Here is a 23,291-nt window from a genome sequence, read left to right on the forward strand (position 1 = left end):
TTGTTTTGCCATGTACATTAGCATTGGTGTGTTAGAGTTTTAACGATATAAACTGCAACTTCCAGGAGCCAAGATAGAAGAATTATGGGTTTTTTATTTTTATGATTTTAAAATAGGTGGAAAAAAAGGGATGATGTTTCTTAGTTCCTTAAAAGTTTTGGCAGGTAAAAAATATATAGATGTTTAAGTATCAACTTAAAGTCAATTACTTTACTTAAATCAACATTAATTTTGTATTCATGGACAGGGTAAATCTGCTACATATGGTGGGGGGGAGACAAATTAAAGGGTAGCCGTGCACTTCTGCCTCTTGTGGCTGAATGGGTTTACAACGAAACAAATTATCCTGACAAAAAAAACAGTCAAACCTTTTCTTTTTTACCCATTATCAAAAGTAAAAAAATATTTAAGAAACCTAACAAATATGATCCTGGCAATTATCCAAACAATTTGGATCACGCTCAGACAATTGATCACAAGAATTAGTTTTGTCTCATTTGCCTCTCAAGGCTTCCATATGAACCACTTCCTATTTGAACTGAGTTTAGGTTCAACAGGTAACATAGATTCAAAGTTTTTGACTTTATTTATCAATGATAAATCCATCAGCATATTAACGCCGTTCAAAAATAACATGCACCATGGTACCTTGGAACACAATCATCTTCATTATCATATCCATGTTGGATGCATGGATAGTTTGTTAAGTCATTATTTTTTTCAATCAGTTTTCATTACCAACACCTTGTCTTGACGTGCAGTTTAGACATCCACTGTTTGCATCTTTTATTATTGTTGGCATCAAGTAAAAAAGTGTCTGTTTTGTGTTTGATGTGCTCTCACTGATGTACAGTTCACTCATCCTCACAGTAGGGGGCACTTTAGCTCTACTCTCACAGTCCCCAGGTCTCTGCCATTCTCAGTTTGTCCTCAGGAGGCATCTATCCTGACACACTCCGGAGGATACACACCAAGCCGTGCCCAGCTGCAGCACCCTCTGGAAGCATCCATTAGAGATTCAAGGCAATAGCTGCACAGTGGCTGTTTTGCATCAACATCTTTCCACCTGACCTTAGAGGGGAACTACTCTGACATGTAGTCCTGGGACTCTGTGGAGGACTGGTGGGAAGAGGAGTGCATTGACGACTGGTGGGATGCAGGTGGGTTGTCCAGGCCAGATGTCATCAGGGGCAGATATAGATCGTCCATATTGGGCATTACAAGCACTTTCTGTTGAGGGGGAAACAAATTAAATAACCATATTTATCTAGATAATCAAATGTCAGTTACATGCAGTTAACTGCCTGGTTTATCACCCTTCCCCTTCCCAAACAAGTATCTCATTCAATTTCACCCAAAAAGTTTTTATTCATTTAGCATTTGGCCTAACTTTAAAAAATAACATACTGGGTATCCAATGAATCCACAGATGGTTTAAGCCTAGCCAAAAGCCAGTATATGGATTCTGCTACTTAATTAACAAAAGAGAGGAGTCAGCTGCATTTAATAAAACAATCAATAAAAATTTTTAAAATCCCTGCAACCACAAAAGGTCCTTGAGCATACATTCATAAATGACCAAGAATTGGGTGGATAGGTGAAGTAGTAAAACTAACTTATCCTTAATTGCGTATAGACAGATTCACTGATGGACTAACCTGGAATTCACACTGCAGTTTTTTCTCGATCCACTCGGTGACATGAGTGAAGGTAACCTCCCTCTCCCCGAGTGTCGGTCTCACGTGAAGGTCTAACCTGGGAGGCACCCGGAAACTGTACCTAAGAGGATAGAACAAGAGAAAAAAACTGCATGAGAAAGAAAGGATCCTTTGAATTTATGGTGCGAAACGACAAGTAAACACAGTACCATATCCTGTCAGTAGGGGGAGGGGGGATGTTTACAGCCAGAGTACCGGAGAGCTCCAGGACTTCGACGCTGAGCATCAGAGGCATGTTGGACACCTCAGCTATTTTCTTCCTGATGTACTCGTTCTCTGTGGCTTTCTGGAAATACTTGGACTTTGTTATCTTGTCCACAAATCTCAGGATCTTCCTACTGGTGCTGCCACTGGTGTGCCTGGGGATTAGGACAAGGGCACAGACTCAGTGAAGGACTGTGAGTGAGACCTTTCACTTTCAAGGCATATCCCAATTAGTGGTGCTAAATCAGCTGTTTTCTGCCAACCATTGAAGACTTGAAAATATGTGGAAATCATTTAAAACTTCTATTTATTTATTATTTCCCATTCAAGTGGTAGTTAAATCTGAATCTCAATGAGTTTACGAAATGTCAAAGAAAAGTATGTTAATCAGTGGTTTTGGAAATGTTCTTTCTTCCATTTCTGCCTTTGAAGGACTCCAAAATGAACTGGATCTTTCCTGAACGGTGACCATACTGGATACACTTATAGGAGGTGTGCTAGATTAAATTAAAATGACAACGAAAATAGTAACTCCATGTTGTTGTGGGAAAAGTTCTAATTGCTCAAATGGGATTCCGTTTTTTACCTAAAATATAATTAAATATATAGAAATAACAGCGCTCCTAAAGACTAAGTAAGTGCAGTGCAGTGCAATTGTGTGACCTATGATCAATCGTGTATTGGATCTGTATGGTATTAAGGTGTTAATTTACCCCTCAGCTGCTAACCCTGAGTTCTTATCTCCCAGAGACCCCTGCAGCTCAGAGGGCGGGGCTTCTTCTTCATCAGACGAGCCTGCGCTGGATGACTCTTCATCACTATCAGCCAGTATACACAGCCTGGGCTTGGAGCTGAAAATCACACCATTGTTACCTGTTAATAAAAAGCTTCTAATTCCTCCTCCAGCATGCTAACATCCACCTTTACACTCTGATGGACCTCACCCAACTGGCTGGCTTTCTGGAACGCTGTGAGCCTCATCCTCTCCATCTTTACCCAGCTTACACAGGTTCATCTTAGTCTCCAGGGTCATCTGAAGGCAGCCTGTGTACACCACTTCCAGCTCCAGCCAAAGGCCTTTGGGATAAAGGGAGGCAAGGAGAGAGAATGTGAATAAAGACAGCTTAGAGGTTCAAATTAGATCTGAAAGGACGTCAGAGCAAGTGAGGATTGTTTGCTCATGTTATTGTCAGCTAAGCTTTGTCCTCTCCAAGAGGATTACTAATCTCTTAAACGGGAGACAATTGAAAGCTTTCGAGGGCGGGTGCATCAAACTCTGAGATAAAACAAATGAGATCATGGCCTAAACTGACTACAGGATTGTGTCTGAGGGAAGAAGTCGAGACCGTCCGGTTGAGCTTTTTGTGACTCCTCAACATACACACAGTAGAAACAGTGAAAGTCGGGATATCAGGAAAACACAAAGGCCATGTAAAACAAAAAAAAGGAAAAATAAACAAGAGCAAGTATAGATGCATTCTTATGCAAAGCAGCATGTACTGGTGTAAAAACACACAATGTACCTCTGCGGTCCAGTGTAGGTGTGGAGGTGCTGAGGACTTGAGGTAGACAAGTGCCCATGTCCAGATCTGCCAGCTTCAGCTCATTCATGAAGTATGGCAACTTGTAATGAGACAAACAACACCTTTAATTAACAAATATGCTGGGCAAAAAGACATAAGACAAAATCCAAATGAAATCCGTGATTTATTTTTAGAAATACTTAATACAAATGAGCGAGCAGGGGAAACCTGCTTTGTGTGTATGTGAGCGTGAAGGACAGAGGAGCAATATAGTAAAAAGGATACGGTGTGTCAAAGAGGAAAGCAGGAAATGAGTAATGAGATGCTGCAGCGCCATCTGTGCTCCACTACTCACTCCCACCTCCTGCCTTCGGAGTGCACTATCAGCAGACTCTCACACACAGCACACACAAACACACACACTGACAGAAAAAGACAGATGCAGTGTTGATGTGTCTAATGTCACATCTTTTGACCGTGTGCACAAAGCATTGATGTTCAGGTCGTATCATTGTGTGACAAAGCTTGTAGAGGTCTGACCGACAGTATACTGACTCCTGCCAAACCGTGTTATTAGTCACTATGACACTTATGATGGTGCTGCTGATTTTGTCAACTTACAGATAAATGTGAATATGAGAAAAACAAGAACATCAGTTAAAGGAAGTTTTGCAGATTTTCATACAGCTTTGTTTAATCACAATCTGGGATTTGCATGCAATGAACAATGTCAGACTTCCTCCTATGTTGCAAGCACTCTGAATACAATTTGTTCTACCAGATCTTTTAAATTCCCGTCGATTTTAAAAGTGTAATCAAGGTTTTATACCCATTGGCCAATAAAAATACCACGGTCCTTGTTTTCTTTTTGGTCATAGCACCAATTTCCAAAAGATTTGTGACTTTTTACTGCATCAATTTTATGTAAGAAGACCATCTGTCCAGCATTAACATACTTTCATAAGACCAATCATTTTCTCCCCCAAGGATTAAAATGATCCATCAAAGAAAAAAACCCAATCCTCATCTACCCTCACCTTGATCTTGCTCAGTTTCTTCTGGATCTTGTGAGCCACCTGATCGGTCCAATACTTCTCGCGCAAGAAGTCCCAGAAGATCCGCCCCACCAGGGAGTTGACCCAGGTGGGCTGGCCCTCTGCAGAGGGTCCTTCTGCCCCTGGACCAGCACTGGGCTCAGCTCCAGCCTGACCTCCAGATCCATGCTCTTCATTCTGAATCTGCAGGGTTTAATGAAAAATTAGTCTTTAGAAGTCATATATTAATAATAATACATTATATTTATATAGCGCTTTTCTATAACTCAAAGATGCTTTACAGTATGAAGGAGGGTAGACAAACAAGGACAGGCAAAAAATAAAATAAAATAAAATAAACAAGGCAGTCAAGAGGAAGTTGATTGAGAAGGGGGGCTTATGGGCAGACAGAGTTGAAGAGATGTGTTTTGAGGCGGGACTGAAAGACTGTGAGGGACTCAGAGTCACGAAGATCTTGGGGGAGGGAATTCCAGAGCCTAGGAGCTGCTACTGAGAAGGCTCTGTCCCCAATGCTGCAGAGTTTGGATGTGGGAATGGATAGGAGTCTGGCTGCGGTGGATCTGAGGGACCGTGGGGGTTGAGAGGGGGTGAGAAGGTTTGTGAGATAAGGGGGGGCCAGATGGTGGAGTGCTTTGTAGGTGAGGACCAGAATTTTGTAGTTGATGCGATGGGAGAAAGGAAGCCAGCGAAGGTCTTTGAGGACTGGGGTGGTGTGATGCCATGATTTGGTATGCGTGAGGAGTTTGAACCCGTTGGAGTCTATTGAGGGATGTAGTGCTGATGCCGTAAAGAAGTGAGTTGCAGTAGTCAAGGCGGGAGGAAATTAAGGCGTGGATTAGTCGTTCGGCTGCAGGACGGGTGAGAGAGGGTCGGATTTTTTCAATATTGCGGAGGTGGAAAAATTAGGTTTTGACTGTTTATATATATCTGCACAAGCTTCTCAGAGGTTATATGACATGCTCAGGTGCCATATTTCTTTTTAATGTTTGCTATTTATATGCTAGTCTATCCCAATTCATGCTGACTCTCTTACTGATTCTTAATCCTTCTTCTAACATCAGGACAGACTGTCTCTACATGGGGTGCCAATCCCAAACTGAAGCCAGGATTATTCAGGTATACTGCAGTTCCCTTTATATTAACATCCTTTCAGCCGGGTGAAACTTGATATTTCTGCACATTGACATTTGGTGTAGTCAGCAGGGATGGATTTAGCTGAACCAGCATCCCAGACAAGGCTGGTCTGAGTGAGAGCAGAACAGTGGAACAGCAGCTGATATTGACCAACCCTGATCAATGGAAGTATTAGCAAGACACGCAGAGGGTAAGTAGAGCAGAGAAAGCGTTCTGATATCTGCTCACCCTTTACAACCCCCATTACTGCAGAGTTACCCTTGACAATACATCGAAAAGCTGAATAAAAGTGTTGCTCATTGACCTTCTTTTGGGTCGTGGGGCTTCCCTTGTCACTCTGGCAGGGGCTCGGGGTGAGATTGCAGCTCTGCATGCCAATTAGTTGCGTCATGTAGGAGCTGTAGTCCAAAAGCATTCTAGTTTTCATGGCTCCTGGCAACTCATTCAGCTCCTCTGTGCTTCCTTTGGCAGTGTCTCCAGCACATGGTGTTTCTGAGTGACAGAGAAAAGACAGACTGGGCTGATGGAGTTGGTAAATATAAAGAAAGGACCATTTTGCATAATCTGTCCTGTACTGGATTTCATCAATGACTTTTACAGTTGATATGGCTTAATTCCCAACCCAAAGCGTTGTCTTACCTGCGTTCTCCTCCTCACTCAAACTGCTCGTGGCTGCAGCCTGGGAAGCAGACAGGAAGTGCTGGAACCACTCCTCCTTCTCTCTTCCTGTTCGGCCAAACAGGTACAAGGTGACAGGAAGCTGGTGGTCGGGGGCGATGTTTCTCTCTGCCCTTTCTTCCTCCCCCTGCCCTTCCACCACGCTCTCCTCCCCAACCTCCCCCTCAGACAGAATGAGGCAGATGGGGTACTTCCTGTTCCAGATCCTCTTGCGAGCCAATCCAGGCGGCAACAGAGACACCTGGGATTAAATGCATAATATGTCATTTTCTGCTACTAGGAATCAAAACAATAACAAAAGACAACGTTTGCTGGCATGTAAAGTAGTGTGAAAGAAAGTGTGTCCTTGCAATCAGCTTCCCGTGGTTATAATTACTATATCATTATAGCACACAATCGGGTAATACTGGTAAACACAATAAATAAAGCAGTTAAGCATGTTAAAAATGAATGTTTCATAGATGTATTTCAGTGGACATAGGTTGGTTGGGCAGCAAGCTAACGGCTAGCATTGAGTCAGCTGGTTTCCCTGAAGTTTGATTTATAAAATCCTTCATCTTCTTCAATATATACACTGAACAAAAATATAAACGCAACACTTTTGTTTTTGCTCCCATTTTTCATGAGATGAACTCAAAGATCTAAAACATTTTCTATATACACAAAATAACCATTTCTCTCAAATATTGTTCACAAATTTGAAAAAATCAGTGATAGTGAGCACTTCCCTAACCCTAACCCTAACATGTCACCCATTGAGCATGTTTGGGATGCTCTGGATCGACGTATACGACAGCGTGTTCCAGTTCCTGCCNCCTCACAGGTGTGGCATATCAAGATGCTGATTAGACAGCATGATTATTGCACAGGTGTGCCTTAGGCTGGCCACAATAAAAGGTCACTCTGAAACGTGCATTTTGACAACCAGTCAGTATCTGGTATGAGGGTTAGGGTTAGGGTTAGGGTAATGTTGTGAATCGAGTGGCCTGTGTTCATCGTCCATAACATACGCCTGCCCATACCATAACCCCACCACCACCATGGGCCACTCGATTCACAACATTACCCTAACCCTAACCCTAACCCTCACACCAGATACTGACTGGTTGTCAAAATGCACGTTTCAGAGTGGCCTTTTATTGTGGCCAGCCTAAGGCACACCTGTGCAATAATTTGTGAACAATATTTGAGATAAATGGTTATTTTGTGTATATAGAAAATGTTTTAGATCTTTGAGTTCATCTCATGAAAAATGGGAGCAAAAACAAAAGTGTTGCGTTTATATTTTTGTTCAGTGTAGCTTAAAAAGACAAAATAGAAAAAAGTATCTTGTGTATGTGACTTGCAACTAGATATACAATCAATTTGTATCAGCTTCTGGGAGAATACCACAATGCTAAGCAAGAACAAAGATTAAATGTCAAAGTTCAAATGACACTTCTTACTTTGACATTTGTATATTCATTGACATTTGGAATGATGTTAGTACACAACCTAGCAACATAAATACCATAAGTCTTCTTGTTTTTACTCATTTTAATGCAGATATGTATATTATGTCGAAGTAAGTTTACTTTATTTTCCTTCTACAAGAAATGCTGGAAGCTACAAGTTGAGTTGACGGTTCACCAGGACCTCAGCACTCCCCCACGTTGGTTATATTGTGTGTTAGCTTTATTTCATCACACTATGGGAGCAATCGTAGGCTGCTACTGGAACCGGTTCAAATGTATTCAGAGCATCATCACTTCAGTTGTAACCCTTCTGGTCTTTCACCCTCAGTGTTAGATGACAATATGGGTGCAGAGAGATAAGAGTTCAGGTGAGAGGTCACCTTCTCTTTTACTCACCTCTGAGTGACATGCCTACCCTGGGTCCCAGAAATGAGTCTATTTTCTGTATATCACACTGACCTTGCAGTTGGCCAGCTGGTAAGTGCGCGAACGCAAAAAGACGGCCTCCTGGGGCGTCTTGTCGAACGCTGCCCACCGGGGGATGTTGGCCCGTGGGTATGCCAGACGCAGCCGGCTGCCCTCCAGGGTGACGTACACAGAGTGTGTGATGGAGGGGTTGAAGGTCTCAGGGTCGTAGCTATGTGTCTCATTCATCCAACCCTGGTAGAAAAATAATGAGGATATTTAACCACCAGTGAGTCCGAAAATATATAAACCAATAGCATCAAATCTAGTCAGGAATATAATAGATATTGTATTCACTGTGAGTGGTTCAAACTGCGACAACACAGCTCAGCAGGAGGGGAAACATGAGACAGAATATGCATCTCATTTAACACTGCGGACGAGTAATTGAATTAGCCCCAAGCCCGTTGTTAGTTATTACTCTATTCTCCTAAATTGCCGCCATTCGAATTGCTTACTCTGCATTAATTTAGCAGTGTGCCCCACTCTCTCAGCAGAGCGGTCAAGAAGTGCTCTGAGAAAGCTATTATCAAAATAACCTGTGTCTGAGGGAATTTTTCAATACCGTAATTATCGGAAAAGTAATCCATAAAACACCAAAGACAGCAATGAAGCCATCCAATGCCTCACATGGCAACTGCTTGTTGTTTTGATCTCTCGAACCTTAGAGCTTCATCCTCATTTACATATAGCCAAATGTGTAAAAGGAAAACAGAGAGTGGCTTCTCCTTCTCTGCTACACTTACATGTGTAACACATTTGAAAGAAAAAGAGAGAGTTTGAATTAAAAAAAAGGAAAGAGACGGATGAAATGTCACCCTAATTTTCTGTGTGTACAAACATATTTTGAGATTGACAATAAAGTTGACTTTGACTTTTGACTTTAACTAATGTTTACACCTCTGTTATATTTGAATAACTTGTTACCTCTAGGATTTCTCGATCAGCGAGTCCTTCATCCAGTAGATCCATGTTCAAGGCCTTTGATTTACTCCAACTGGAAGACGAGCGTCGTGGTGCAAACATGAACACCACCATCAGGCCCAACATGAAGCCACATGCAACCCCCACGGACAGACCAGTCACATAGGAGGGCAGGGGCAGCACGAAGAAGCCATAAGCTAGAAGCCCCACAGGGAAGAGCCAGTGAAGAGGCAGCGAAGATCCTGGCACTCTGACTCGAGACTGGGCGTAAGATCTATGATGTGTCTCTCTGGATCCATTCTGGAGCTCCACCACCTGAATCACATCTCCATAAGTGCGGATTTCCAAATGGCTGTCACTTCTATGGTGGTCTAAGGATGTAGAGGATTCAGTTAAGGAGGCTTTTCTGAGTCTTTTTAGTGGCATGTCACACGCACCTTCAGCTCTCCTCCGGCACTTAAGTTCTGCATCTTCACTTCCCAATTCTCTCCCGCAGCTGCCTTGGGATGTTGGTGAGTCTTCGGCACCAGAGGCCTTCCACTGCTTGGGGCTGCCAGAGTTTTCCTCCCCCATTATCTTACTCAGCATGCTTAGCGGATCCTGCATGGCCTCGGAGAACTTCCTCCGCGTGTCCTCCAGCTCAGCTATCAGGGAGCTGCCTCGGGGCTCAGGGGGAGGCAGGCCGCCAGCAGAAAGAGGAGATTCCCAGTCATCATCCTCATACAGCCCTCCTGCTTCAGACCTGACCTCTGAGATTTTTGGATGGGTAACCTGCTTCCAGGGATGCATATGCAGCTTGGAGTCTGACTTGGAGAGGTTAACCTCTGGCTCGACCCGGCGGGAAATCTCTGTGCTCAGAGACTTGACCAGACTGAGCAGAGGTTTCCCCCGCAGGGAGCTGCTCTCCCTCGGCTCCAGCTCTGTGAAGGAGGATTTGATAAGATTGCTGGTGAGAAGTATATCAGCTGATGATGCTGACAGATCAGCTAAAGAGCCCGGTGAGGAGGGGGAGTGAGGCAGGAAGGGGGGCTGGGATCGGTGACTGAGGTTCAAGTCGAAATCCATCCCCAGGCTGAGGTCAGGCTGGCTTTTCCTGTCTTCTGGTTTGTCTTTGGAAAAAGCCACTGTGGGACCTTCATTACGGCTGTCCAGGCTGAAGATAAGCTTGCTTTCTTCCATGTTGGCCATCAACAAGAAGCTATTGAGAGAATGTGGTCAACAAAACTGGGTCCCTGAAGACATTGAGCAAGGCGCTAGGGAGTCTTTAACTGCATGAAGATTTGTAATGTCCTCTTCGGGTAACTTGTAGTACATCATTTTGGATGCTGGAAAGTGAAAAATGTATTTAAAATGTTGTCATTTTCCAAAGCTAAAACCACCTTGTGTAGCAACATCATTATTTTTAATGGCAGCATAACATTTGACATTAAACCTCTATGCTTTTTGTTCATCCACCGCTCTGACTTCCCGCCTAGTCTTGTCCATTGCTCTTAAAATGTTCTCTTCCCTTTAAACCATGATTTTTTTTGTATCTTCTTGTTCACATAGCAAACACTGCAGCCAGATTCCTTACACAACAGAAGAGGATACTGATGTCACAAACAAATGTTCCTGCCATTATTGAGGCCACATTTTTACAAAAAAGGATCAGCAGAAAATGAAACGGTAAACACTTGAGCAATGATTGGCCGTTATCCAATATATTTTAAATTATTTCCCTAACCTTGATTAAACCAATTGTTTAGGCTACAGATAGTGATTTGTTACCATGTTGCAGTACAATTCAACTTTCCCATTGGCTCCCACCTTATCTTTCACTTCTCTGCACTCTGGAGAGATGTTCATTTCTAACACCAACCTGCTGAACTGTTTGTCAAATCTAATTAACAAAAAGTGCTGCTCTGTCAGTGCTTATCCTGCTCCAGACAACCCTGCATTACTCTAATCAATTTCTATTTCGGACTTAGTTTGGATCAGTTGGTGCTGACAGAGAGAGGAAAACCTCTGCTGCTCTGTGGAAGACGGAGTCAGCAAGGATTTGGCAGCTTTCCAGCCAAGACTGAGGAAGAACTTCTGCAGGAAGACAGAAAATCAATGTCTTTGGTCTGTCCCTTGGGAGGGGAAAGTGTAGCAGAATGTGCTGTTATATAATAAGGAGGATTGTAGTTAAAGTCAATGATCAAACACATGACAAATGTACACTAATTAGCGTGGGGGGGCAGCCTTCGAGAAAGAACTGAGCTATGAAGTCCAAATGTACTGAGTAATGTCATTTACTGTGGTGAGGTGTACACCCCCTCAAGGGCTTTGAGGTCAGCTGATCAGCTGCTGCTGCTGGTAGTCCCAAAAACTAGGAAGAAGACCAGGGGAGACCGAGCCTTCTCAGCGGTAGCCCCCAGGCTCTGGAACGACCTGCCCCCCCATGTCAAATTGTCGCCCACCCTTCAAACGTTTAAGTCCCGCCTGAAGACCCACCTCTTTTCCCTCGCTTTCGAGTCAGTTTGAGCTATGTTTTATCGATTGTTATGCTTTTATTTGTCTGTCCATAGCCCTTATGTGCCTTTTTATCTATTCTTATGTGTGCCTTTTATCTATTATTGTAATATTATATTTTATTATAATGTTATGTCTCCTGTGAAGCACTTCGGTAAAACCCTCTGTTTTTAATATGGGCTATATAAATAAAGTGGATTGGATTGGATTTTGAACAAGAAAGTTCACATTAAAGCAGCAACTATAACTATTATGTGAATCAACAAAGCAATCTTTCAACTTCCAACAGGTAAGCCCCAAGTGACTGCAGGCCATCCAATACGGAGAAGAAAGTTGAGTTCAATGTAGTCATATTGCTGACTGGAGGTAACAAGAGGCCTATTTGAAGGAAAAGTTAGTAAGTTTAAAAAAGTCCTTCGCTATCCTAGTTCTACAGAATATTTTCTTAGGGTATCAGAGAAATAGTAACATTACACCCTGTGTATTTGCAGATGATGATGGTCTAGGTTTATTCCACAGTCTATAATGACTGGTGAAGCAGTAACAATGGATTAAAAGGGAGGGGAAGAAATGAAGTGAACATCAGAAAATCTCACTTTTATCTCTGACGTCAACATGGGATAGAATCCTGCTGTCTTTCCCTATCGATTATCCACTTAACCTATCAATCGACAATGAGATACAAAAATATTTTTTTTCAATCTTAGAGAGACATAATTGAAACCCATTGGAGTGCGGTATGATTAAATGTGACTGTCTATAGCAGCCTGGCATCACACAATGAGACACAACGTTTATTTTAAAGGCTTAATCCTCACCCCAACTGCCATTTTAACCTAATGGCTGACACATTTGGCACAGCACTCTGAGTTTGTCAGGGTATCACAGAGTCAGTTTTAGTAAAGCTGCACTTCATCTCATTATGCAAATCATTAAGCCAATATCTCCAGGGCTTAAAAGAAGGTTCACTGTTAATAGACAGTGTAAGCCAAACAATCAGTCAGGCATTTAAATGAGTCCCCTTTGTCCCAATAAACTTTGTGCATTTCAAGATAGGACAAATCCATCAAGCATGTCCTCACCATAAATCTTATATTTCCAAATAAAAGGCAGGTATTCTACTGCTATTACATGTATATCACAAAAACATGTGTTTGCTGCATGAGTTTAACTGCTGCATCAGTCAACGCACAGGACTTACCTGAATGTGGCATGTTGCACCAGCTGCTCTTGTGATCTCAGTGGCAGAGGTTTGTGTAGAAACGTGCTTCAAGTACAGGCTGCAGTGCACAGTGTGGATGCTGCAGCGCGCGGGGTACTGCGCGCGGGGATGCGCACCATCGCAGTCTACAAATATTCACTCAACTTCACTGGATGTGTAGTCAATCTTCGTGGCAAAATCATCCAAACACCTTGAAAATATTTTACAGTTCAGCTTTAAAATGAACGCGTCAGCAGCACCGTGTCACACCGCGTCTTCGGGAGACGTCAATTCGGAATAATGTGATTATTGGAGCCCTGGCTGCAGCCTGGACACAGCGGTAATCCAGATTAGACTCGAGAGGCCAACAGTTGACGGAGCGACTCCTCCTCTCGGCTGCTGTCCTCGGCGTCAAAACACACACCGAGCTCAACTCTGACACCGCAGTCCATACGCACCATTATGTAATTGCATGACCTGGAAAATGATGCTCAAAGTTACTGAACAACATCCTTTTATTCAAAAAGACAAAATCATTCCTTGTCATTGACTAAAAGGGATGGAAATATCTGGTTTTAACTAATTTCTATTATGTATCTCACTATTGAGGATTAATTTAGTGTGAATAAGGCAATTATCTACAATCATCATAGACTTGAAAGGTTATGCACAATAGCTACAGTATAGTTGTTGACAATGAAAGTCCCAGGTTACTCCAACAGTGCAACATGTAGTTTAACTAAAACATAAACAAATCAAAATAAAGCAAGACACACAAAATATGGAAAGAGTACGGTGCAAGGGACTCAGCATTTACAATTCAGGAATAATTCAATGAATTTGTAAAATAGAATTAGATACAAATGAATGTAAAATGTAATACAGTAAAGTGGAATTAAATATGGTTTAGTGTAAAAAGATATACATATGTGGACCGTAAATGAGTGAGTGTGTACTGCACAGAGCCCAGTTTAATGTGTCTAGTGTGTCTAGTGTGATAAAATTCCTCTTAATCTGGTGCTCTTCGTCATTAATTTTGGTAAAGGAGTCAACACAAAGTATATAGAGAGAACAGAGCTGAAGGAGGTTGACAGCTAGCGTTTGGTTTTTAGGATGTGCATGTTTTAATGTTGCCTTCTGCCCTTTTCAACCAGGACCCTCAGAGCGGACCAGACACTGTGTGGGAGGTGATGACTGACCTTTAAAAGCTGACTGCACAAAGTGACATGAACAGGTTTAAACACTTTGATTCCCAGTAGCATAACATGTTACATAAAACAAGCGATACTTTGCTTATTTGTCCGAAGTTCATTTAATACAAAATGTAACATACATTTCAATCTTTGAAATCGGATGCATCACATAGAGATCCCTGGTTCGGGGTATGAGACAGAAATTCATGGTGTTGACTGACAGCTATATTAGTGCTATGGGACCTTTGGAGCAACTATATATATATATATATATATATATATATAAAAAAATAGAGAACAAAGTGCTACAAAATCCCCGCAAAAAACATCAAGAGTATTTGGTGAGTCTTCTGCCACCTGTTGGCCAAACTGCAGAAGAATACATCTTTCAGAGCAGCAGAGGGATGCAGGAAGTAATGATATGCACAAGCATCGCTGGATTGCAAAAACTTTTTTTATTCTTACTTTGGAGGACAAACAAAAAGAGTTATGGCCAAATAAAATGAACCGGCAACACTTTATTTTGATAGTCCATAGTTAACACTCTATAAGTCATCAGTTGACATTTAGTAGCATGTCAACAGTGCATCAGTTGACATTCAACAGCACCGTTCAAACCGACAAGTAACTAAGCATTAGTTGATGATCAACAGATAAGCAACTAAAGTTCAGAATGTCAACTGATGCACTGTTGACATGCTACTAAATGTCAACTGATGACTTATAGAGTGTTAACTATGGACTATCAAAATAAAGTGTTACCAATGAACCTGCTGCAAACCAATATCTCAGACAAACAATAAGGATGGAAAGCAAACTTGTATGATGCTTGAAGATTCACCCTATTGTGGCAATTGCAATTAGTTTCCCCTCAGGCAGTATTCATGGCAGCATTTCTGTCTGTGTGACATCATATTGGTCACTCCACTGTTTTTAAATCTGTATGATTTGGAGGGAAGGGACCTTGTGATTGAAGAATTGATGAATATGTGTTTGAAGTGTCAACATGGGGTCAAATGATCGTACATTTTACCACTTTAAGGCGTTGTTGATCGTACATACAGAAGGGCAAAAATATTAATATTTGCAACACTAGATACATTTTTTATGGAACAAATATTGACAGCCATGTTATATAAAACAACACACAATCAAGTGGTGCATTTAGGCTCCACACATGAAGAAAGTTAGTCTGTGCGCTCTGCTGGGTGTGCACTCTTCTGTCGAATCAACTGCCGGCTTTGGCAAAACGTTTTATGAACATTTTTACGAGATGACGGGTTTTGTCCCGTAAAAACGCTGCATGTGCGCTTTGAGATGACCAAGGGTATAAAACTGTTTCCCACATGTCGTACAGGAATAAGGTCTGTCCCCTGTATGTGTTCGTTTGTGGACAATGAGGCTGTGTCTCTGATTGAATGCTTTTCCACACAGATCACATTGATATGGCTTCTCCCCTGTGTGGATCCTCATGTGCACAATCATTTGTATTTTTTGGACAAAGGTTTTCCCACAGTCTCGACATTTAAAGTCTTTAGTCCCTGTGTGTATTTTTGAATGTAATTGAACACACCCAGCGTTGGTGAACTTCTTGCCACAAAAATCACATATTAGCCGTTGGTTTTGAGCACTATGCAAATGCCTTAAAAGATTCTTCGTAGATTCACTCGTCTCCCCGTGTTCTTTAATGTGCTTGATGAAGGGACCGATGTGCTGGAAATTCTTTCCACATATAAGACAATCAGGCAACACTTCTGCGTCCTTCTGCTTAATGCTTCCATTTTGTTGTTGCAAAGTTTCCTTTTTTGGTCCCTTATTCTTTGTCTGCACTCCTCTGTTCTGAAGCCACTCATCATCGTCACTGCTGTCACTGTCAGCTGGAGAGAAGTCTGAAGAGATTGGCTGCAATTCAGATTTCACTTTTTGCAAAGTCTTCCTTTTTCGTCCCTTCTTCTTTGTCCGCGCTGCTTTGTTTTGAAGCCACTCCTCGTCACCGTCATTGCTGTCACTGTCAGCTGCAGAGAAGTCTGAAGAGATTGGCTGCAATTCATAATTCACTTGAAGCTCAGTTTTCACACCTTCAAGAGAAGGTACAATGACTTCAGGTGCTTGAGTGTCATTTCCGATTTCCTCTTCCTCCTCCTCCTCTTTTATTTTGAAGTTTGTCTGAGCCAAGCAGTAGATGCCATCTTTGCTGTCTGTATCTGAACTGGTTTGAGAGAGGAGTGGGACCTCAGCCGTGCTCAGGTTAGACTCTGCTTGTATTGAGGTCTCCTGCAGCACTTCCTGTCCAGTCAGTGGAGGTTCTGCAGCCACAAAGGAGACAAAACAAATCTCAATAGGCTTCTTTGGCTTACATCTGAATTAATTACTGAATACTCAATTAGATCCATAATCCACATTCAATGAATCCGCACAGGTTTTCTCTAAATCCTGTGCCTAAACTTTGATGCCTGCCCAAGACTGACTTACCCTGACATGAACAGTGAGAACCAGGGAGTCACAATTATTTCAAGAAATAAGAGAAACACTATACCTACCTACAAGAGGGTAGGCAGTGTTTATCTTATTTCTTAAAATAGTGTACAGAAGTTGGTTGTAGTATGAACCTTTTGAAAATAGCATTATTAGTTTGACAAGTTGTCTCTAAAGATTAATGAAACAATTGAGCAGGATATACTGTATTAGGATTATAACATTCGTTTTTTGGAGTCCTTCATCATTATTTTTTGGAGGCACCTGGAAGCTTTTAGTCCTTCTTGATTATTTATCATTTGGATTGTCTGTGTAGTCATTGTTACTATGTTTTTTAATCTGTAGATACAATATCTATTGCACGTCTGTCCTGAGACAGGGTGCCCTCTCCTCTGTTGCTCTCCCAGAGGTGTCTTCCATTTTCCCCCATCGACTGTATTCAAAAGTTTTTCTCCGTAATGTGGGGTTTCCTCTTGTGCACTGCAGGGGTCTAAGAGACATTTGATAAGATATGATAAAATGATTCCAAAGTAAAGTTACCAAGAAGCAAACCTGATATCTGGCGCAGATGGTGTAGTTTTTGACACTGACTGTTATGCTCTTCTTTTGGTCGCTGAAGGTTTGCTCCGTTTAAAGCTAACTTGTGTTTCTCCACCTCTCCCAAGATCTTCTCTGACGCTGCCTGCAGCCGCTGATGAAAACACGACTTCAGCTGACTCATTGTGGAGACAGTTGAGTCCTCCGTGCACATATGGTGGAACATATCTGTGCTAAAAGAATGCTGGTTTTATACATAGGTTTTATATCAGCAAGTGCAGCAAGGGACAGAACCGGAAGCGAACACAGAAGCCGTTGTGACGATTGCTACAAAGATCCTATATTGAGATCAAGATGACTCACTCGGGGTGTCCTTTAGCGTGGATCATGAAAAAATAATCATGTTATCTGGTTTCTGTTAATATATTAAGCTTAAAGGTGGGGTAGGTACATTTGAGAAACCGGCTCGAGATACACTTTTTGTTATATTCATATTATTACATTATATTATATTCCATTATTTGGTAAAATGTAAATTCATTAGAATTCACCAACAGAATATCCCTTGAGTTGCAGCTGTTAAAAGCCAAGGAAATCCATAATGATCAGCATGCTTTAATTGGATTCAACGTTTTTCAGAAAATATAATTTGTTTCTTGCCTATATATTATTCAGACTTACAAAGCTCACTTAAAGCATGAACCTTGAACTAAGAACCAGTGGTTTTTAAAATACATCTAGTAAAAGGACTTCACTTTGTCAAGCCATAACTTGGGAACAAAATGTTCCTTCAATAACATCTGCACAAAGCAACACCTTCTTGCTAGCTATGGCCCTGTAATTATAGTTAGACTTTATGTCATAGGAGTATTTGATGTTTGGATAGACTGAAAGAAGGATAACAGTGGTGTTTATATTTTTACTTGGTGTCCAGAGACAGAAAAATATGAATAGGCTACTACATCGTGAATGACAGGATACTAAACTTTATTGTTCCTTATGCTGGAATATGATGTCAGTATAGAAAGACATTACACAGAACAATATGCAAAAATAAACACATGAAACAGTCTTGGCAAAAATTGCACCAGCTTAAAAGTGCAAAGCTTCAGCCATCCTAATTATATACATAGAAACCTAAAAGAGAATTATGAACATATTTACATTCAATCTAAACGCATTAGAGTTCAAGGAGTTATTCTTCAAAATGAATCTAACTTACTGAAATATGATTTGAAATTGCAATCAGATATATCAGAAGCCTGATTGTTTTTACTCAGCGGCAGGTTTTTCGTGGGTTTCGATGTGCACTTTCAGATTGGGGGCAAACCTGTACCTCATACCACAAATATGGCAGCCATACGGCCTCTCTCCTGTATGTGTGGTTCTATGTCTTGTCATCTGTCCGCTTTGGCCAAAACGTTTACCACAAATATCACATTCATAAGGTTTTTCTCCTGAATGGTATCTCATGTGTGTTTTAAGATGACTGCTAGTATTAAAAAGTTTGCCACACAGGCCACATTGATACGGCTTTTCTCCTGAGTGACTTCTTTTATGAATTGTAAGGTTCTGGCTCTGACTGAATGCTTTTCCACAAACATCACAGTGATAGGGTTTCTCCCCAGAATGGGTCCTCACATGCACAATCAGATGCTCTCTTCGATAAAAAGTCTTGCCACATTCTTGACAGACATACTCTTTTATGCTTATGCTTCCGTGTATTCTTTCATGCAGCCGGAGACAACGCATATTGGCAAAAATCTTGCCACAAACCTCACAAAAACATGTTTCGTTGTGACAATCTTTAACATGAATGATCAGGTCCTGTGTAGACTGCAATGTCATCCCACAAGCAGTGCAGTCAAAATTGTTCTCATGTGTTTTTATGTGCTTCATCAAAGAGCCAATGTACTGGAATCCCTTGCCACAAAAATGACAAAAGCTGCGACCCTTTTCACTTTTAGCTTTGTTCTTCTCACTAGGCATTTCACTTTGTCCTTTGCTTTTATTTGTGTTGGTCTGTTCCCCTTTGTTGTTCACTGACTCCTCATCCCTGTCACTGTTCTCACTCTCAGCTGCCGAGCAGTCTGAAGGAACTGGCTCCAGTTCATATGATATTTCTCCCTCTTGCAGATCTTGCTCACTTTTCACAATTACAGAAGAAGGGAAATAATTGTCCTGTGTTTGACCGTCATCCCAAAGTTCATCCTGCTCTTCTTTTATCTCTGGCAGCTCAAAGTCTGACTGAACCGAGCAGTAGTTCCAGTCATTATTATTGTCCAGATCTGCACTTGTTTGAGAGGGTCCTGGGATCGCAGCATTAAAATGTGACTCTTCTGGTGTTGAGGGTCCTGGGTTCTCCTGCAGCATTGAGGCATCACACTCGTCTTCTTCACTTTCCACTGTGCTGCTGGTCAGTGAACGCTCCACAGCTGCAAGAAAAAGGTGACCAAATTACCCAACATGTTATGTTTCCATTTATAGCAGGGTTTAAACCATTTTCTTGAGAAAAATAAGTATATATATTATAGGTTTTGATTATAATTATTGATGCAGTAATGTGTGTATCACAGCTGGTAAAGGTGGAGCTAATTTGAATGACTGTGTAAGGTAGCTTGTGGATTTACTCCAGGTGTAACTAAAGTATTATTTAAGTGTTGATTCAAATTCATATCATTAATCAAAATCTGCAAAGTAACTAAAGGTATACATTGGATCTTAGATCTTTGGATCATTAGATCTTAGAACAGCAAACTCCCTTGGAATTCTTAAATTAAAAGACCTATCTTTTATTTTGGTTGTTTTATGGTTTTGTGATCCAACTCATTCTGCTTATTTTGAAAAGTTTAAAACATTTTTTTATTTTTACAACTTATTTTTTAATTATGTTCCTTACTCTTTATTTAAACTCATTGTTATTTGTATGTATCTTGTCTTGCTCTGTAAAGCACTTCTGCATCCTCCCTGAAAGGTGCTATAGAAAAAAATAAAGTTTATAAAATAGATGTAGTGGAGTTAAAGTACACTATTTACCTCTGAAATGTAGTGGGGTAGTAGTACAAAGTAGCCAATTGAAACACTCAATTAAAGTACAGGTCCCACAAAATGGTACTTAAGTACAGTAATCGAGTAAATGTACTTAGTTACTTGATACCACTAAATATGAGTCCCAAACCTGGTTTCTTCCGCAGATCCAGCGGTGGTGGCGAACTTCCAGCCTCCTCTTCACACAGGTCGGAACCACCGTCCGCTAACAAAGCTAACTTTATGGTTTTCTCCATTTCTCCGAGGATATCCTCCGCGGCTCTGTACAGCCGCTGATGAACAAACAGCCTCAGCTTAATCAGTGCTGTGTCCATGTCTCCAGATTTAATGATGGCACAATAATATTACCAATAGTATCAGAAATAAACAATATAAACGTAGCTAACCTAGCTTAAACCATAGAAGTATTAAGAAAAAGCTCGAACGGTCGCTTCTTCTTCTTTTCGAGTCGTCGGCTAGCGAACCAACTTTAAAGTAGCATACCGCCATCTACTGTGTCGGCGTGTGAAGAATGGGAGGAGAAATCACATCTGGATTATAACTAACCATAGCTTACTTAATGTGTCTATTAATGGCATTCTTATTATTTTCTTTGACAATTCTCTTATTACATACAGTACATTATTAATGGTACGTTTTGGTTCAACACTTAGAGTTACATCTCTTCAAGGTGACAGATTTGATTGACTTTCCCCCATTGTTTATGTATAGTATGGATTGAAAACTTTTATGCCTTGATCGTGCTATGAATACCTTCACTCTGCGGTAGTTATCTTCCTTTAAACTGTTTAACCTGTATGTAGGAGTTATAGCAGAGAAATTCAAATGATAATTAGGATTATAGTCGAAAGGAAAACAACATACTTACATTTTGACAAGTGACAATAAACTCAACAAACCAATAATTTAAATGTTTATGAAATGCATTTATTACATTTTATATAGGTTTTCTAACTACCTCATAAAAATCGGCACAATTGCATAGCATTAAATATACAGACATATGAGCAGTAAAGCAATATACTCACAATGTCAGCTTTATTGGGTCAATATTGTATGTACATTAAAGGTACCTGGTGTAGCAGGGAACTCACAAAGTGTCAGGAAACAAAACCCTCTCTCTTTTCCTCCGTACCCAAATTTGCTGAGTGTTTTTTTGTTGTTTTACGACCCCCCATAGAAAAAACGAAGAAACAATTTAGTTTTGAACTCTCTTAGATGAACGACGCAAGTTGATTTAGTGTTAATGATGCCGAAAATTCATCATTGCCTTTGTAATGGCATGTTTTTCATATACATTTTAATCTAAAACTGCATATATGTTTATATTTAAGCTTACAAGATGGTCTGCCTGGTTAATGTTAGAGGTTTCACTCAGAGGCTGCCTTTTCATGAGATTTCAGGTGCAACTTCAGACCAGGTGCATACCTGTATCTTATACCACAAATATGGCAGCCATAGGGCCTCTCTCCTGTATGTATGGTCCTATGTGTAGTCATTTGCCCGCTTTGACGAAAACATTTACCACAAATATCACACGGGTAAGGTTTTTCTCCTGTATGATATCTCATATGTGTTTTAAGATGACTGCTTGTATTAAACAGTTTGCCACACAGGCTACAATGAAACGGTTTCTCTCCCGAGTGACTTCTCTTATGAATTGTAAGGTAAGTGCTCTGACTGAATGCTTTTCCACAAATATCACAGTGATAGGGTTTCTCCCCAGAATGTGTCCTCATATGAACACTCAGATGCACTTTTTGGGAGAATATCTTGCCACAGTCTTGACACACAAACTCTTTCATGTCTTTATGAATTTTTTCATGCAGCCGGAGGGAACGTAGTTTGTCAAAAGTCTTTCCACAAACACCGCAAAAACATGTTTTGTTGTGATTACTTTTCAAATGAGCTAACAGCTCTTGTTTGGACTGGCATTTCAACCCACAAACCGTGCAGTCAGTTGACTTCTCGTGTGTTTTGATGTGCTTCATCAAAGAGCCTACATACTGGAATCCCTTGCCACAAAAATGGCAACAGCGACCTCTTTTTCCACTTTTAGCAGGACTTTTGTCATGGGGCAATAATGCTTGGTCCTCCTCATTAAAGCTGCCACTTTGTCCTGGGAATATCATTTCGTTCTGCTTCATTGTCTGTTCTCCTTTGCTTTTCAAACCCTCATCATCACTGTCATTGTTCTCACTCTGAGCTGCAGAGCAGTCTGAAGAAACTGGCTGCAGTTCATATGATATTTCTCCCTCTTGCAGATCTTGCTCACTTTTCACAATTTCAGAAGACAAATACATCTCCTGTGTTTGAGCGTCATCCCAAAGTTCCTCCTGCTCTTCTTTTATCTCTGGCATCTTGAAGTCTGTCTGAACCGAGCAGTAGTTCCAGTTATTATTGTCCTGATCCGAGCTTGTTTGAGAGGGTCCTGGGATCTCAGCATTACAATTAGAGTCTTCTGGTGTTGAGGGTCCCTGGTTCAGCAGTGGGGCATCACACTCATCTTCACTTTCCACTGTGCTGCTGCTCAGTGAACGCTCTGCAGCTGTAAAGGTATTAGATGCAGAAGTTACCCAACATCCTGTTCAGCTTGCAATTTAAGTAAATGTATTAAACAATATATATTATAGGAGAAGCTACAATTTGAAAGCAGAAGTTGAGACATCGGGCTGCTGTCAGATCGGCCAATGAGTGAGATTACTCTGAGCATCATGCAGGAGTATGAATTACAATACAGTACATTTGTATATTACTTGCTTTCTTATTTGGGGGCCCTACCCTGCATTTTACTGTTAAATATGCCGTAGGGAAAACGTTATAAAAAAAGCCCATAGTACATTTGTTTATCTTCTAGTTGAACACAGACTTAGACGGAGGTTACACTAAAGTTAAACCAAACTTAAAAATGCATTTACAGGAGCCTCAAACCTGCTTTCATTCGCAGGTCTAGCAGGTCCTGCAGACGTCCAGCCTCGTCTTTAGATGGACCTTCCTCGAAAGCTAACTTTATGGTTTTCTCCACCTCTCCGAGGATCTCCTCCGCCGCAGTGTACAGCCGCTGATGCACAAACGACCTGAGCTGAAACATTGCGGCGTCCATGTCTCCGGAGAGGTTTGTGGAAAGCAAGAAGATAAACTGAGCTATCCTAGCCTAAACCCTCTAGCTAGTTATCCGCTAGTAACCAC

General features: G+C 41.2%; 3 protein-coding genes across 4 annotated transcripts; all 3 read right to left on the reverse strand.

Moving 5' to 3' along the window:
* Positions 1–513: 513 nt before the first annotated feature.
* LOC104957814 (testis-expressed sequence 2 protein-like) lies at positions 514–13,032 on the reverse strand. Its single transcript, XM_010785489.1, has 12 exons — positions 12,850–13,032; positions 9,159–10,480; positions 8,226–8,426; positions 6,274–6,553; positions 5,939–6,126; positions 4,483–4,683; positions 3,446–3,545; positions 2,867–2,999; positions 2,636–2,773; positions 1,868–2,077; positions 1,659–1,779; positions 514–1,230 (listed from the first exon to the last, which is right to left on the reverse strand). Exons 2-12 carry the CDS (start codon positions 10,332–10,334, stop codon positions 1,084–1,086), a joined length of 2,895 nt encoding a protein of 964 aa, XP_010783791.1. The 5' UTR covers positions 10,335–10,480; positions 12,850–13,032; the 3' UTR covers positions 514–1,083.
* A 1,702-nt stretch (positions 13,033–14,734) lies between these two features.
* Positions 14,735–20,551, reverse strand: LOC104957879 (zinc finger protein 658B-like). The gene is made up of 4 exons (XM_010785557.1): positions 20,233–20,551; positions 18,330–19,489; positions 17,070–17,298; positions 14,735–16,348 (listed from the first exon to the last, which is right to left on the reverse strand). Exons 1-4 carry the CDS (start codon positions 20,414–20,416, stop codon positions 15,309–15,311), a joined length of 2,613 nt encoding a protein of 870 aa, XP_010783859.1. The 5' UTR covers positions 20,417–20,551; the 3' UTR covers positions 14,735–15,308.
* A 452-nt stretch (positions 20,552–21,003) lies between these two features.
* Positions 21,004–23,276, reverse strand: LOC104957824 (zinc finger protein OZF-like). 2 transcript variants are annotated; one of them, XM_010785499.1, is made up of 2 exons: positions 23,034–23,276; positions 21,004–22,650 (listed from the first exon to the last, which is right to left on the reverse strand). In XM_010785499.1, the coding sequence occupies exons 1-2, from the start codon at positions 23,203–23,205 to the stop codon at positions 21,473–21,475; spliced, it is 1,350 nt and encodes a 449-aa protein (XP_010783801.1). In that variant the 5' UTR covers positions 23,206–23,276; the 3' UTR covers positions 21,004–21,472. The 2 variants fall into 2 exon arrangements, with proteins under 2 accessions (XP_010783801.1, XP_010783809.1); XM_010785507.1 differs by having other exon boundaries at positions 22,580–22,650; positions 23,021–23,276.
* Between the last annotated feature and the right edge of the window lie 15 nt (positions 23,277–23,291).

The sequence above is a fragment of the Notothenia coriiceps genome, unplaced genomic scaffold, assembly GCF_000735185.1.
Source record: "Notothenia coriiceps isolate Sejong01 unplaced genomic scaffold, NC01 NC01_scaffold00000886, whole genome shotgun sequence".
NCBI lineage: Eukaryota > Metazoa > Chordata > Actinopteri > Perciformes > Nototheniidae > Notothenia > Notothenia coriiceps.

What these genes read in the sequence shown, in the direction of transcription:
- LOC104957814 (XM_010785489.1), bottom strand. Translation starts at nt 10,334, where the DNA reads ATGGAAGAAAGCAAGCTTATCTTCAGCCTGGACAGCCGTAATGAAGGT. An exon ending in GCCCCACGACCCAAAAGAAG is followed by an intron (nt 4,684 to 5,938) that starts GTCAATGAGCAA and finishes TAAACCCTGCAG; the next exon opens with ATTCAGAATGAAGAGCATGG. An exon ending in ACCTACACTGGACCGCAGAG is followed by an intron (nt 3,000 to 3,445) that starts GTACATTGTGTG and finishes TTTATCCCAAAG; the next exon opens with GCCTTTGGCTGGAGCTGGAA.
- LOC104957824 (XM_010785499.1), bottom strand. Translation starts at nt 23,205, where the DNA reads ATGGACGCCGCAATGTTTCAGCTCAGGTCGTTTGTGCATCAGCGGCTG. An exon ending in AGACCTGCGAATGAAAGCAG is followed by an intron (nt 22,651 to 23,033) that starts GTTTGAGGCTCC and finishes ATACCTTTACAG; the next exon opens with CTGCAGAGCGTTCACTGAGC.
- LOC104957879 (XM_010785557.1), bottom strand. Translation starts at nt 20,416, where the DNA reads ATGGACACAGCACTGATTAAGCTGAGGCTGTTTGTTCATCAGCGGCTG. An exon ending in GGATCTGCGGAAGAAACCAG is followed by an intron (nt 19,490 to 20,232) that starts GTTTGGGACTCA and finishes TTTTTCTTGCAG; the next exon opens with CTGTGGAGCGTTCACTGACC. An exon ending in CCATCTGCGCCAGATATCAG is followed by an intron (nt 16,349 to 17,069) that starts GTTTGCTTCTTG and finishes TTGTGGCTGCAG; the next exon opens with AACCTCCACTGACTGGACAG.